Consider the following 15,629-nt stretch of genomic DNA (forward strand, 5'->3'; position numbering starts at 1 on the left):
AAATTCAAAAAGCATATTTTAGTAAATTAAAAAAAAAAAGAAATAATTTTGTAGTTAACTTTTGGAAACACCAATTACCATTATTATGTTAGATTGCTTTAAATGTGGGTTGAAGTCCACCACCGCTTATCCAAAGAGAGACTATTATTGTACCACTAACACACACCTAGTTATGGTCGAATAGAATCATGTCTTTCCCCAACAACACTTTTTTTTTTTTTCACAATAAAGAAAAGATATAATTTAAACAAAGGAAAAAAAATATATGTTACATGTGTCAAAATATCATATAACTTTTTCAGTGTAGTGATTAAAGTTTATTGAAAATTTATTTTAACTTTTACTTTTTACTTTAAGATTAAACGTATGTATATCGAAGAAAGGTGCTCTCATAAATATGATTTTCTTTTCTGTATTTCATTTATATTATACCTTTTTCTTATTTGTATGTTTTCTTCATATTAAATTTATCACTTTTCTTGTTTTTCTATTTCTTTCATCTTATGCGCAAATTTATCCTAATATAAAATTGGGTGTACACATTTTATATAAATAAAATCATTAGTTGTAAATATCATGAAACATTATTATCAAATTCAAAACTTTTCGCCGCTTAATTTTCTTTTTTTTGGTATAATATGTAAAGATGAAGATTTCTAATAAATGATAAATCATATATATAATTGTTCAATTAAAAATTATTATTTGAAGAGTTAATTGTTTTTGTAAGAGATTGTAAAATTATATAAAGAATTTGTTTGGGATCGAGGAAAAGGGAAAAAAAGAAGTGTATTGAGAGAGGGATTTTGTCGGTGAATTAATAATAAAAATGGAAATAGGGAAAAGGAAAGATGAGTTAATAATGAAAAAAATGGTAATTAAAAAGGGTGGAATTAAAGAGAAAAGAAAAGAGAAGAGAAGAGGGTTGATATAGCAACGTGGAGGCTTACAGAGATGACAAGCTTGGTGCTTCAACCTCTCTCCCTTATAACCCTTTCGTCTCGCATACTCCTTAGATTTTCATTCCTCATGGACCAGATTCCCTCTCTCTCTCTCTGATCTCATTTTCAACAACACCAACCCGAGAACACAAAGCAACGCAAGAGAACAGAGAGAGATGGACCCTCAAGGAGGAGAGAGAGAACCCACAAGGAAGCGAAGCGGCGTGGCGGTGGCGGTCGAGGGAGAGAGAAGATACAAAGGAATAAGGATGAGGAAGTGGGGCAAGTGGGTCGCGGAAATTAGGGAACCCAACAAGCGTTCCAGGATTTGGCTCGGTTCCTATTCCACCCCTGTCGCCGCCGCACGTGCTTACGACACAGCCGTCTTTTACCTCAGGGGACCCTCCGCGCGGCTCAACTTCCCCGACCTTCTTGTTGGAGAGGGCGCTGCCCTTGTAGCCGGTTGCGACATGTCAGCTGCCTCTATTAGGAAGAAGGCCACCGAGGTCGGTGCCAGAGTTGATGCTCTCCAAGCATCGCTGCACCACCACCACGTGGCGCCGCCGCCGCCGGAGCTTCTCTCGCGCGGCGACGGAGGTGGGTCAGGGGATTTCGCGGTTGACCTGAACAAGATGCCCGAACCCGAGAGTGAGGACTGCGAATGGGATGTGAATTGAAGGAAAAAAAAAAGAAAGAAAGGTGCGCGCTTTCGGGTTCGGTGGCGTTGCTAACGTGCGGCGGGGCGGGGAGGGTTTGCGACGGCTGAGGCAAAGTGATGTTGATGAGGCCTCGGGTGGTGTGGATTACTGTACTGTATCTTTTTTTTTTCCTTCTACTTTCTTTCGGGTAGCTTTTTTTTTTCTTAGATTTTACAGAAGAAATTTTGGCGTTGTAAAAATTGTTAAATGTAAATTAACTAGTCCAGTAGAATGTTTTGTGTTTGTGTTTTTGGTTTAAATTTGTTAGGTTAATTTGTTGTTGAAAAAAAGGTATTGTTTTTGGGGCGTGTGGAAAGGAATTCGGCGGAAATTAGAAAAAAATGGAATGAAAGTGGAGGTGGGATACTATAAGTGGAGTGGGATGTTTTAGAAAAAAAGAATAGAATGATGCAGAGGAAGTGAAATAGGTGGAGAGAGAGGGGACAGGGATGGCCTGCAGTGCCCAGCAGTTGGGTACAAAAGGAGGGAGTGAGCCATGCTAACCACTAAAGTAATAATAACTACTAAAAAGTGATAAGATTGAGTTAGGTATTTTTCTGGTTCTACACTGTTTCCTGATTATTGAGTTGTGAAAGGAGGAATGGAATGGGCCACTGCCAAAGGAAAACGTTGTGGCCACTGCTCTGTTTTGACAACGATGGATGATGGGGTCGGTTAATCGGTTTTGTCGTCTAAGATTTTTTATTTTTTTCTCCTAATTCTAGTCAAATCTTGGACAACAATTGTATCGAAAAAACATATATATAAACTAGAAACAAAGCAGAAAATAAGAGAAAGACATGTCTCCATGTGAATGCAAAATTACAGCTCCTCTCCATTGATTAACAAATATCTTTGTGGAGGATTTCTGATTTGAGTCTGAGCTGTACCCCATATTTGATTCGCTAGGATCTATGGGGCCTTTAAGTTGTAGCCGAAGATGAGTCCATGATTAGCGGAGAATTAGAGGCCTTTCTTTTACCTTATTTAAGGATTTTATAGCTGTGGTACTGTGGATTACATCGTGCTTGACGCAAGTGATCAATTAATTAATTTTTAAGATAAAGTTAATCTCTCGTATTAAAGATATAGGGTTCATCAGTGAGGGATGAAAAGTTTCACCAGGTTAAAGACAAATGTAGAGAGTTGTATGAACGAAGACCACAGTAATGTGGCCAAATTGACCAACGAAGTCGTCATTTATTTTTCACATATTATTAAAACGAAGAAATAATGTTATTTTATAAAATGGAGAAGCAAAAGACAGGTCCCAAGTTGTTATTGTCAACTATTCTGATGAGCATGACCTTTTATTGCCAACTGTTCTGATCAACATCTAGTCATGAGTTTTATTACAGTGACGGACCAAGACCAGTCATGGCTTCAGCTCAACTACTAACAGACGTGGTAAGTATGGCGGTAGATTAATGCCGGTTGAAATTCGTATGCCAATTTACAACATTTTCAACATCATCATCACCAAGGCGGCCAATATAAATTACAATGAGATCATTAAGAATAATAATTGCCCTTTTGAAATATTGCCAATGATAAACATCTGTGTAAATAGCAAAACAATAACATATACATGCCTAAGCCAAAATTTTAATTTTAATTTAAGCGAAGCTTCTGTGTACACTTCAATCCAACTACTGCATGAATTCCAGCAACAAATTATGGAATGACCATCTAAATCCTATCACGCTTTATTCTGGTTTGCTCGTTTCACTTGCAGTGCGGCTCTTACAACATTTCCTCTCGTGATAATCCCGACCTTCGGATATTAATAATGACCGTTTAGAAACACTTGAGGTTAAAACAAACACAGATATAACAAGATTGGACGACTATCTTACCAGTCTACCCTCAGCATCGACAACTGGAAGGCGTCGAAATTTGGTTTCTAGCAACAACCTAAAGATGGAAATTTAAAAAGGTCATTTTTTTTTTATTTGCGGCTTAAAATATACCAAAAAACAAAGTTAAACAGGGACAAGGATGGAAGAACCTCGCAGCATCCTCAAGATTCGTGGTCTCACGAACGACCATAGGGGCAGTGGTCATCAATTCACCAATCAATTTTCCGTTGGTCTTACTGAGCAGCTTTTGAATCTCGTTAAAAGTCTGCGAGAGCACATAATATCAGCAAAAATGGAGCTCTATTTAACTAGACCATCGCTAAATAGAATTAACTAGTACCAATTGAAATGCAACACGCAATGCAACCCGTCCACTTCAAATCCAATCATTACCAGTCAAAAGGGAAAGGCTTTGTCCGTATTCGACATATGACTCTTCGAAATACCCATGGGCGTATTAGACTCTGCAGTGTCACTTAGTTGTCTATATGGGATATTTCACATGATTACCACGCAAACAATTCGTGTAGGTTGAGACTGCTTCAAATAAATAACGTAACTGAGGGGGTAAAAGGGATCAACAGACATGCTTAGAGAAGTATGTCTTTGGACAATTAATACCATATCTTAACAAGCAGCACCGTGCTTAATAAGACGAGATATTATAGATTTTGAAGGCTGTGTTATCAAATTATGAATTGTCAAGCTATTTATAATAATGAAATTACAAATCATATTAAATAGTAAGTTCAAAGACAAGTTCAAAAATAGCTTGAGGCATATTTAAACAACGTATAGGAATTGAAAAAACGTTTATAACTTCTAACTAGGAACCGACTAAACCATTGAACTGAGTTCCAAGATACAGAACCATATGTTATTTCATAATTCAGAACAAAAAGCTGAATCAGGAGACAATTGTCTGAAGCCTCAATTTTAGATGAATGAACACGAGACAATTGAATAGCTAATTAAGAAACATAGAGTGAGTAGAGTGTCTGTCTGTGCAAAGGCCCTGTAACAGAAGAAGAATGAAACAAAGCAACAAAAGGGGGAAGCCAATAGTGTTTTTCTATTTATTTTATTTAAAGACGTCAGTTTATCTGGCTTTTCAGTTTACTTGATGAAATTGGTGAAAGAATAAATATTAAAAAACTGAATTGTAGAATTTTCTATAAGAAATTGTTCGGTATTCTGGTAGAAATATCCAGTTATACTTTATGTGGTTTTGCTTTTCCAGTCCCGAGTCCCGACCAACCTAGCTCCCTAAAGGTCTGACTACCAAAATATCAGCTTAGTAAACTGAGCTTGTTTGGTAATTTTAAGTATTAACACCATGAAAACGACACAATACTAGAATACGACCTGTGAAGATGGATTAACTATAATAGAAAGAAGTAAGAACATACTTTCCAAGAACTATCAACTTCTGGAAACATGCTGTTATCTTTTAGCCCATGACCTGAAATCAGCATAACACTTTATCTGAGCAATAGGGTTTGGGGATGGAAGCGCATAAAAAAGTCATAAAAATATTTTTTGTTGCCCTGTGAAAAGAGAGTGCGGATAAGTTTCGAATGCGGTGAAAATCACACTAACAACCAATGATAAAGGAGATGTTTATTTCTAAAAAGATAATAATTTACCTGATATAGAGTCCAGTGCTAACAAGTCATAATCTGAAACAACACCAACCTGCAGGGTATAAGAGAATCTTCAGAATAATTTCTGTGAAAATTAGTCCAGCAACGTTCTGCTAAGTTAAAGTCACATGCAAATTTCATTATACAAATGAAGAACTGAAGTAATAAACCATGAGCAATTACTAATACATTCTGTAAGGTTGTCGCCATCAGATTCAGTTGTTAGAGGGATAACTGGCATTCAACTAGACTTGCTGAATGCATATAGTTTTAAATAGTTACAATAGTCAAAAGGGAAAAAATGTTCGTGGAGAATCTTCGGATTCATCATTAAATGAATAAATCAGCATCAACTGGATTTCAGCCAGAGACGCTACCAATAACAAAGTTTTATCTATCTTCACAATAGAAAGGTTTTTAAAATGATATTTTCATAATCAAATCAAAATTAACCAGTCTTGAGAATTTCTTTGTTAAAACTGCAAAGGCATATACAGGCATATTTTATAGAGCAATGCTTTCAAAAAAAAAAAAAAAAAAAAAAACAAAACAAAACAAAAAACAAAGTAATTCTCAAGGCTGTCTGGTGTAGGCGCCCACATCAAACTTATACCACCTAACCCTTATGTGTGTGGAGAGGTAATTTCTCTGACTTGAAACTGTAATCACTTGATCTCAACATTTTACCTTAGCAGTATGTCAAGGTTGTGTGTGTAAATCATAACCTTATTTCTCTCATGATATGACAGTCAAACAGTGTATTTTGGAAAAAATAAGATAAAATGAAAATGGAAAACTGCAAAGATAATAGTAATAAATATGGTAGAGACTTATTAAACATATAAACCAAGTAAAAGAGAAACAACGAAAACGGCTACAAAAAACTCACCAGTTTCCAGTTATCATCTATCACAGGAAAACCAGTTATCCTTTTCTCAACAAGAATATCCAAAGCTGTTGCAAAATAACAATTTTAGAAATTAAAATATAAAACTCCCATTCCTTTCACAACAAATTAAAAAAATGGAAAACACTTCTGCCATGAAATAAAACATGAAACAACAATGAAATATACCTTCGTCCACAGAAGTTGTGGGTTTCACCACATGTAAATCCTCTTTCCTTGTCATAAAGTCACCAACAGTGTACTGTCCACTTCTTGGCTGCATGTAATGTCCAAAAACACATGCCATGTCAAAAGTGGTCTCTATATTTATATATTCTGATGAATTGGTACATCATACATGGTGAATCACTAGAATGGCTCAGGCCAAAACGAAAAAAAATCAAGTTGTTCATTATTTTGCCATGTATAAAGAGACTAATCATCCACTGACTCTTCATGCTGAAGCATGAAGCGAGGTTCAAAACACTTACATCACTGCACCGTCAAAGAAGGCACCTCTTAAGAATTAACAATAGCTACACGCGCCCTAACTCTATACTACAAGCTATAACACAATAAAAAAAAAGAAAAAAAACATATAGAATTAAAAACCCCGTGAAATGAAATTCACAGTGTCTTAACCAAAATCCGCGCAACTAAAGCAAGTGAGCGTAACGAAAATGAATTAAATCTGTCAACAATAATCTAAAATATTAATATACTTCCAATCCTAACGGTCCCGAAGCTAATAGAGAAAATTCGGTACCAAGGTAAGAACATGCTTTGCTCAATTTGCAAACAGGGTTGGAATTGAGGAGAAGAATAAGAATAAGAAGAGATACCGAGACTGAATTAGCAGTGAGGGTGTTGGCGGCGAGAAGCGGCGGGGGACAGAGGCTCCGGAGAGGGGAAGAGCGGGGAAAAGCGGCGGCGGTGAGAGGGTGGTAGAAAGGACGGTGAGCGGCGGAGGAAAGCGGAGGAAGAGCGTGGAGATGGGAGTGAAAGAGAAGCGAGTCCATTTGTTGGGATTCAGAATTGAGAGGCTGTGTTTGTTTGTTTTGAGGGTTTAGACTTCTCACTCTAATCTGCAGATATCAAACACACAAAATCCACCGTCAATTTCTTTGCTCTCCCTTTCATCCCTTACCAAAATAATTCTAAAAATATCTAAATATCCCTACAAATTTTGGCCTGCTTTGCTGCTGTCGTCAAATACCAGTTATTCTTAATTCCTTATTTTCGATTAAAATTTCCATGATGGAATGTAGGAAGAAACAGCCATATTCGGTTCATACATCACACTACTTTCAAACTTCCAATTTCAAAACCACCATCCATCTCCACTCAATGTTACCAACTAAGCACAATGTAGCCTCTTTCTTCCTGCACCCCTTTCTGTTTTCTGAAATCCAGAATTACTATAAATCTTGAGAGTGGATTTATTGAAGAAAAAAACAGGTACTCCAGGGTTTTAGAGTGGTAATTATTTTTAAAATGTTAAATATGTTTTTTCATCCCTTAATTTTTAGTAAAAATTGAAATTAGTCCCCCTTTAAAACTTTGGTCTAATTTAGTCTCAACATTAGAAATGTATGAATATAATCCTTTTAGTCAAAATTTATTAACTTTATTTGATGTTTCAAATATGTTTCTGAATTAAAATTGAAGCGAAAATGTATCAAATAGTATAAACAATCTAAATATTATCATGAAACGTGTTTAAAACATCAAATAAATCTAACAAAATTTAATTAAAAGGACTAAATTCATACATTTTTATAGTTGAAGAAATAAATTAGACTAAAGTTTTAAAAAAGAAATTTCAATTTTCACTAAAATTTAAAGGAAAAAAAACATATATAATAAAAAAAAATACAGTTCTACAAGACAAGACTTTAAGTACAGATAAATTTTAGAACGCTTAATTGCAGGAGTCCACATAATTGGAAAATCACTAATTCAAATTTTAACCCTACATTCTAGATTTATAAAAGAATATCTGTAAACTATAAAGGTTGAAATTTTATATTTTAAAAAACCTTCAACTTTCTTCTTAGAAGTAAAAAATGTTAAATGGGCTTCGTCATAATATTGATAGGGTTGTTTCTTTTTGCACCTTCATGCATTTATCTCTGTACCATTGTACTTCAAAAATAATTTCAAGATTATATTTTTCTTCAATAAATTTTGAAATTTGTAACAAAAAATATTTTGATGAATTTTTAAATCAAACGAAACTTTCAAAAAATTCTCATATTTTGAAATTTGAAGAAAAAATTTTACAACGAAATTTCGAAATTTATTGAAAAAAAAAATAGGATATGAGAATTTTTAATTACAAAATGATAGTTTCGAAATTTTAAAAAATTTCTTAAGGACAACACTAAATTATGATTTTTATATACTTTTAAACTATTAATCATTTAAAAAAAATGTGTTTAACGATTCTCAAATAATTATTACAAAACTAAACACAGTTAATGTTAAAATTATATTAAACATTAATATAAATTTCACCATCTTATTAATTTAATTTAATTAAGTATGAATTTCTTAAAATAAATTTTCATGCCCATTTGTTACAGATCAACAATATTTAATGCCATTAGCGTGATAGAGAAATTAAATATAAAAGCATGTGAATAAAAAATTAAAGAAAAATCAACTACAATGATAAATACGGAGAAATAGTGTGTTTATAATTCCTCAGCTATGCTTTATAAATTAAGATTAAAAAAATAAGAAAATAAAAAATTGATATAAGATATTAAATAACAGTAAATATAGAACAAATAATTATTATTTTACTGTTAATAAATAAAAATAAAAGTAATATAATATTAAAATTAAATCTGATTATAAAATATTTTTAATGGTAATTGTTATTGTTATAATATCATTACCACTGTTATGACTATTTATTATTTTGACCATTAAAATGTGATGATGACAATAAGAATAATCAACCCAATAACAATATTAAAAGAATAATTTTAATATGAAAATGATATTAAAATAAAAGTTTTTATGGTCTCCGTAACAAATGATACCTTTGGAAGGTCTTTTTTGGAATCTACAAAATAATATGAACTCGTAATACAATTTGCACCACCATTCAAGAAGTCAACTTGTTTTGCACCAGGAAAAACTTCTTTTAACAACACTTTTTTAACAACTTTTTGACAACGCATACGTGGTAGTTTGTGATTGGTTCATTTTAAATATTTTTTAAACATAAATTCAAATAGACTAATAAAATAATGACACGTGTCCCGTTGTCAAAAAAAAATTCAAAAAGTGTTGTTAAAATATCATTGTCCAAACAATATATTGCGAAGAAGAAGCTTAACATCGTTTCAAATAAAACTCAAAGGGGAAAAATAGTTATTTAAAATCTTATAGGGGTGCAAACTGAAAATGGCATAAAGCAAAAGCCTATTGATTTTTAAAGACAACACTTAAAACAAAATAGAAAATTTCCTTTTACACTCCATGTTTTTCTTAACACTCCCACAAATATTAAAATATTAAAATTCTCACTTTGTCCTTTAGTATGAAGTCATTTTCGATTTTTTTTTTTTTTAATATGGGAAACCTATGGGATTATGTAATTCAAAACTTAGAAAAAGTATATCAAATTACCAATGCAGAACATAACTTTGGAAGTCGATTTGAACTTTTTAATAATATAATCTGGAAGTCAATCTTATATTTTAAATTACACATTCGAAAATTTTCTTTATGTAAAAGATGACAGAACATATACTTCAAAATTATATAATCTAAAAGTCATTTTTTTTAATAATAAAATACGAAATATAATACTAATTTTCGAATTACACAAAATTAAAATATTTAAAAAAAATATTTTAGCACTATAGAATTTGAAAACAAAACTTTAATCTCAATTTATATACTCATCAAATTAGTATAGAAAATTTAATTAATAACGTTCCTTTACTACACAAATTAATATTTTTAGAAATTTATTGTCACCATTTCGATCAATCGTTAATAAAAAATTGAAATATCGGCCAACCCATTTTATGTCTTTATGTCAATACTTAATTAAATGGCAGAAAATGAACACTTTCTTTTAGCAACTGATTTAAAAATGTGTTACTAAGATATTTTTTTCGTCATTACTTAGGTTGTAAAAAAGTTATTTTGATTTTCATATATATAAACCACCGATTTGATTACTAAAATTTAATTGTTGTTATTATCAATGGTTATCTTAATCACTGTATAAATTTTTGACACTAAAAATTCATTCCATCAGTGATTTGTGATAAATACTATTAAACAATATTTTTATTAAATATTACATGATGGAAGTTTTGCATCGATTAGAAATAGTATCAATTTATAATATATAAATAGATACAAACCTCACTTTACTTTAAAAACTGATTTTATAGAGTTGAATTAAACTTTAAATCTATTTTTTAATATAATATCAAAGTCATCTTTAAAGTATATTCTAGTAATAGTTATTGTTTATTAGACATATTATTTCATCTGTTATCGAATTGTTCATTAATATTTAATTTTATTTTCAAGATATATATATCTCGACGTCAGATAATTATACATGTGGTCATGAAAACTTAAAGTCAAAATAAAGAAGAAAAAACCTTAACTATTGAGAACCATTGAAACTAGCCAACTGAATGTATAGAAAGTTTTTCTCTTAATTTAGTGCAAAAGGTTTTCCTAATCTCCACGTTTGAATTTATAGCCACATATTTAAACCAAGCAGAACAAAATGTAAGTTCAATCAAATTAAGATGAGGAAATTCAAAGTTGATTAATGAATGATAAGATTCTTTTGCCCAAAATCCCGATGACATAATTATATCTGTTTACTGTAACTAAGAATTTATACCTCTTTAGTTGCATCCCTGCAAAACTGACCCAACCAACTTCGACTTATTAAAGTTAAGAAAGATACTTATAAAAACATAGTTTAATAGTCATTTTAGTCCCCACTTTGGTTGAAAAATCTCAATTTAGTCTCTCGTTATAAAAGTGTTTTACATTAGTTCTAACTTTTAAAATAGTGGGTCAGATTGGTTCCTTTAGTTAAATATAAGTTAACGAAATTAATGGATGATGACGTGACACAACTTAAAGCTGATGTATTAGATTGGTCCCTCGTTAGCTATAAGTTGTGTCACATCATCATCTATTAATTTCGCTAACTTATATTTAATCGAAGGGACCAATTTGACCCACTATTTTAAAAGTTATGACTAATTTAAAACACTTTTATAACGAGGGACTAAATTGAGATTTTTCAACAAAAGTAAGGACTAAATTGGCTATTAAACCTAAAAACATTTATCATGTATGTATATAATAAATGTGACGTGTATATGTTAATACGTGTACATATCTTCTACCGAATTCTGAGCATGTCGTTTTAATGATTTAATTGTAGGAATTAAATCTACTTAAATATTGATAACAACTATTATTTTAAAAATATAAAAAAAAAAGTGTAAATCATTTACCAGATGACGGTGATGATTCACAAATCCTACGTTATTCTAAACAAATTACTATTAGAACAATAGTCAAGGAATCAAACTGATTGATTAACGTTCAACATAATTAACCTTGATATTAACAAACTAAAGAATAATGTGATTATTTATAATTGAGTTATAATTAAATCAATGTTAATAATTCAGTTTAAAATTTATAAATATAAATTAAAAGTAATTAATACGTATTTATATTATTAATATTTGAATTACCAAATTTTAAGTTGATATATTAGAGGTATTCTCTAATTAGTTTAGATAAGAGGTTATAAAAAGATTTGAATTTCAATATAATTTTTGAATCCTAATCACTTATATTATGTTGATTTTGATCATGCATTCTGAAACATATTCATTTCGGTATACAGGATGAAGAATCACACTTTCACAATTTAATCTTATCTTCTTTTTTAACTTCGTCTTTCTTTTTCATAGGTCTTGTCAATTCACCTACCTCTCCATTTTATCTCTTTATTTATAGATTTCTAAATAGACTTTGTGATGATTCAATTACAACCCAATATAATCTAATTAGCATGTTTTTGGGCGTTGCTCCCTCCATCTTCCCAACTCTTTTCAAAAAAATTTTAATTACAAAAAGTAATCTTTTTTACTTTTAAACCTGTTTATTTACTTTAACATGTTTATTTACACCACTTCACATAATTTACTTTTTCTAATACCCTCACGATTCATAGAACACCAAAATTTGGGAATCTGGCCAAGAGAAAACTGCGAGTAACCCCCATCATGGTATTCCAAGACACGGTATCTTTGTCTGGGATTGTCTCAAAAACCTCAATGGCTTCCGCCAACTTACCATGTCTGATTAGGGCTGCCAAAAAGGCATCGAGTAAGAAGATATTAGACATAAATCTTGACCGCACAACTAAGGAATAAATTTGGTGAGGCAGAGTCCCGTAATTCTAAACTTTAATTAAAGAACACGAGTGGAAAGCACTAACAAATGTGAATTCATTCGATTTTGTAACTCCCTCCTGGTGGATATGGGTAAACAAAGAAAAAGCCTCCCAAGCGCAGCCATTTTGGACACAACCAGGCATGACAGCGGACCAAGACACTACATTCTTGCTGGACATTTCGTCAAACATTTTAAGGTCGAAGAAAGGTCTTCGATTTTGACATACATGTTAAGAAAATGGTTTTGAAGAAAATGGGTTGAAGGAATAGACCCTTTGATTGATTTTGCGTGAATTGCTCTTCCATGGAGCAAATCTGAGTCCCGTGCATATCTTCGCAACAGATTAGAGTACATTTCCCCTATGGCTCCCATTGATACAAAACATGTTTGCAACTGCAAAAGGAACCCTTTTTTTGCTTTCAAGGAAACGGAGCACCAAATCATGTATTTCGATTGATTTCAGGCAATGCGAAGGCAACTTCTTTCACCATTTCTACATTTTCAACCAGTACATTCAAGCGAAAGCAAAGCAATCGCGGTGTTGAAAGCAACATACTGTTTCACAATTTTCCTCTTAGTAGACACAGACTAATACTATCATGGCTTTACTGAGAATTAACATATGATTAAGTCTGACATCCGTTTAACCTTAGAACGGATGTTGACATCCATTGTTTACAAATGCTTATATCCATTTAACGTTTTCATGTTTATTTTAGGGTTTATTACATTCGTTAAAGAGGAAGAACATCCTGTGTGTTTGCCATTGCATAAATTCATGTAATAGATTGGAGTGGGTAAAAATTAAAAAAATATTAACCCTAAAAGAATTTTTTTTATTAAGGATAAAATAGGAATGGAGTGGTGGAGGAAGGAAGGAGTGGTGGTAGAGGGAGCAACACCCCATGTTTTTTACTTTACTAATCAAAATGTTAGTTTTTTGGACCAATCGATTAAAGTTGTTGTCTACGAAAAGGTTAACCCGTTCATACAAGATCCAAAATTTCCTTTAACAAATGCCCTTCCTTAAGAAGCCGACACTTAACGGCTTAAAAAATTCGGGACTTCCCCAATAGTAGGAGTAGGTTCCCCCAAGGTTCGAATTCGAAACATCGAGTTCGTTGTCATGCTCTGATACCATTGTTACGAAAAATTTAATCATCCATACAAGGTCCATAATTTCCTATAATAATTGTTGTCTTCAATTATTCAATTAATCCAGTTACGATTTGTTCTTAAAACTAAATTATTATTATGTAGTTGAGTGACCGATGAGCGTCAATCGATTGATACATACAGTACAATAACATATTTTTCTTCATTCTTCTCTATTTATCTATTGTTGGAAGGAATGTGAAAAAGATTTTGCAAGTTGTGATGGTGGTCTCATGAATCATGAAATCCTAAATTTTTGAATTGGGAAAAGTAAGAAGGCAGACATAGTAGCAAAGACATGGCAAAAGCGGATAATTATGATTTCATAGGATTCCCTGGTAGGTTGGTTGCCTTTCTAAAATTGTCGAATTACATAGTGGTTGCAAAGTTAATATTCCTATATATGGGAACTGCACGTGACCCATTAACCATACCACACACAAAGCTAAATATTCCCACTCGCTAATGTCACGGAAACAACAAGAACACGTTTCAATTGGAACATGTTCCTTTTGCGCTTTCTTCACCAAAACAAAAACTAGTGATTTTTCTAGGATATATGCTGCCACAGACAACGCGTTTTTCTCTTTTTGTTCACCGATTCCTTAAAACAGTGAAATATGTATTGTTCCAAATGCATTAATACTTAGTTTCACCCGAATGCAAAGAATTATGATACAGTTTCCCCTACTTATAGCTCAGGTTACTATTTTCGGGAACGAAATAGAGGCTAGATTTTTTCCTTGTGACTCTTGAACCTTTCTTCAGTCGTTTAGGTTTAACTAATCGTTGCAATGAATGCGATTTTAAAAGTCTTAAATCATTACTTATATATGGTTTGTAACGTTTGCTTAACTTCGGGATTGGAAAATTGAAAAGTTAAACCAAGCACGTATGAAATTTAAAAGAGGATAGAAATTTTGAATTGTGAATTTAATTTGGTTGGAAGTTGAAAAAGAGGGAATGAGGTTATAATTTGATAAATGATTTGTTCAACCTTAGAAAAGTAAGATCGTTTGAAGATGAGGATATTTGATTAATTGGACGAACTATGTAAAGGAATGTAATTTGGATAGATATTGTACGTTAATTTATATATAAAAATGTATTTAGAGAAGATAAAAAATGGTGAGTTTCTGAGTCTTAATTTTTATATATTTGGTATGGTATAAGATGAAAGCATATAAAGGTATTTGAAAAAGTAAATATGATGGAAAAGAGTGAAAGAAAGTTAGAGAAGATTGTATGTGATTTTTGAAATGGAGGAACAGAAGTTAGGTGGGATACATAGGTGGAATGGTTAAGGATAATTAAGTTAGTGGGCCTGGGCTTGAATAATTGAAGGAAAAAGGAGTGAGAAAAAACAAAAGAGGGAGGCCCACTTGGTTGGCACTGTTTCCACTTGGGGAAAACAAGGTCTTCAACCTTAGCCTCGTCCCACTTCCATTATGGGAATGTTTAGCTTTTTGAAATTTTGCCCTCCACTCGTTATGTTGTTGGATTCGACTCCTCCGCTGAGATAGATCACAGATACAGATTCGAAGAAAGAGAACACAGAACACAACACTTTGGTTTTTGGATGGATAAGCACGTTCCCAATTTTTTGAGGTTGCACTTGTTGGGAATTTCTCTCCACTGCGATCATGACACGTGGCCTTCTCTTTCTCCACTTGTTCATTTGTTTTAATTAATGAAATCTCTGTTATCACTATCTACCACAAAAAAAAAAAAAAAAACAGAACAACGGTTTCATTACTATTAATCATACAGTCAACTATTATTCCAATCCTAAATTTTTTATAATCTTAAATAATACTGTTAAATAAGTGACAGAAAACTAAAATAATACGATCCATTCATTTCATCAGTTATACTAGGTTGAATACGATGAAAGTGATTATCCAAATATCTGAAATTTATATTGAATAAACCTAAGAAAACATTATATAATTTTAAATGATTATTTTTTATAAGTA

The 15,629-nt window shown here is 32.1% G+C and overlaps 2 protein-coding genes across 3 annotated transcripts; one reads left to right on the forward strand and one right to left on the reverse strand.

Annotated features, from left to right (window-relative positions):
* Positions 1 to 930: 930 nt before the first annotated feature.
* On the forward strand, positions 931 to 1,899 carry LOC106777002 (ethylene-responsive transcription factor ERF011-like). The gene has a single exon (XM_014664497.2). The coding sequence runs from the start codon at positions 1,118 to 1,120 to the stop codon at positions 1,616 to 1,618; it is 501 nt and encodes a 166-aa protein (XP_014519983.1). The 5' UTR covers positions 931 to 1,117; the 3' UTR covers positions 1,619 to 1,899.
* Positions 1,900 to 3,133: 1,234 nt separating this feature from the next.
* Positions 3,134 to 7,397, reverse strand: LOC106776336 (CBS domain-containing protein CBSX1, chloroplastic). Of its 2 annotated transcripts, XM_014663762.2 has the most exons (9): positions 7,209 to 7,397; positions 6,870 to 7,112; positions 6,217 to 6,304; positions 6,031 to 6,095; positions 5,145 to 5,193; positions 4,908 to 4,960; positions 3,648 to 3,763; positions 3,496 to 3,553; positions 3,329 to 3,413 (listed from the first exon to the last, which is right to left on the reverse strand). In XM_014663762.2, the coding sequence occupies exons 2-9, from the start codon at positions 7,044 to 7,046 to the stop codon at positions 3,339 to 3,341; spliced, it is 681 nt and encodes a 226-aa protein (XP_014519248.1). In that variant the 5' UTR covers positions 7,047 to 7,112; positions 7,209 to 7,397; the 3' UTR covers positions 3,329 to 3,338. The 2 variants fall into 2 exon arrangements, with proteins under 2 accessions (XP_014519247.1, XP_014519248.1); XM_014663761.2 differs by lacking the exon at positions 7,209 to 7,397 and having other exon boundaries at positions 3,134 to 3,413; positions 6,870 to 7,200.
* Between the last annotated feature and the right edge of the window lie 8,232 nt (positions 7,398 to 15,629).

This window comes from Vigna radiata, chromosome 11, assembly GCF_000741045.1.
Source record: "Vigna radiata var. radiata cultivar VC1973A chromosome 11, Vradiata_ver6, whole genome shotgun sequence".
Taxonomy (NCBI): Eukaryota; Viridiplantae; Streptophyta; class Magnoliopsida; order Fabales; family Fabaceae; genus Vigna; species Vigna radiata.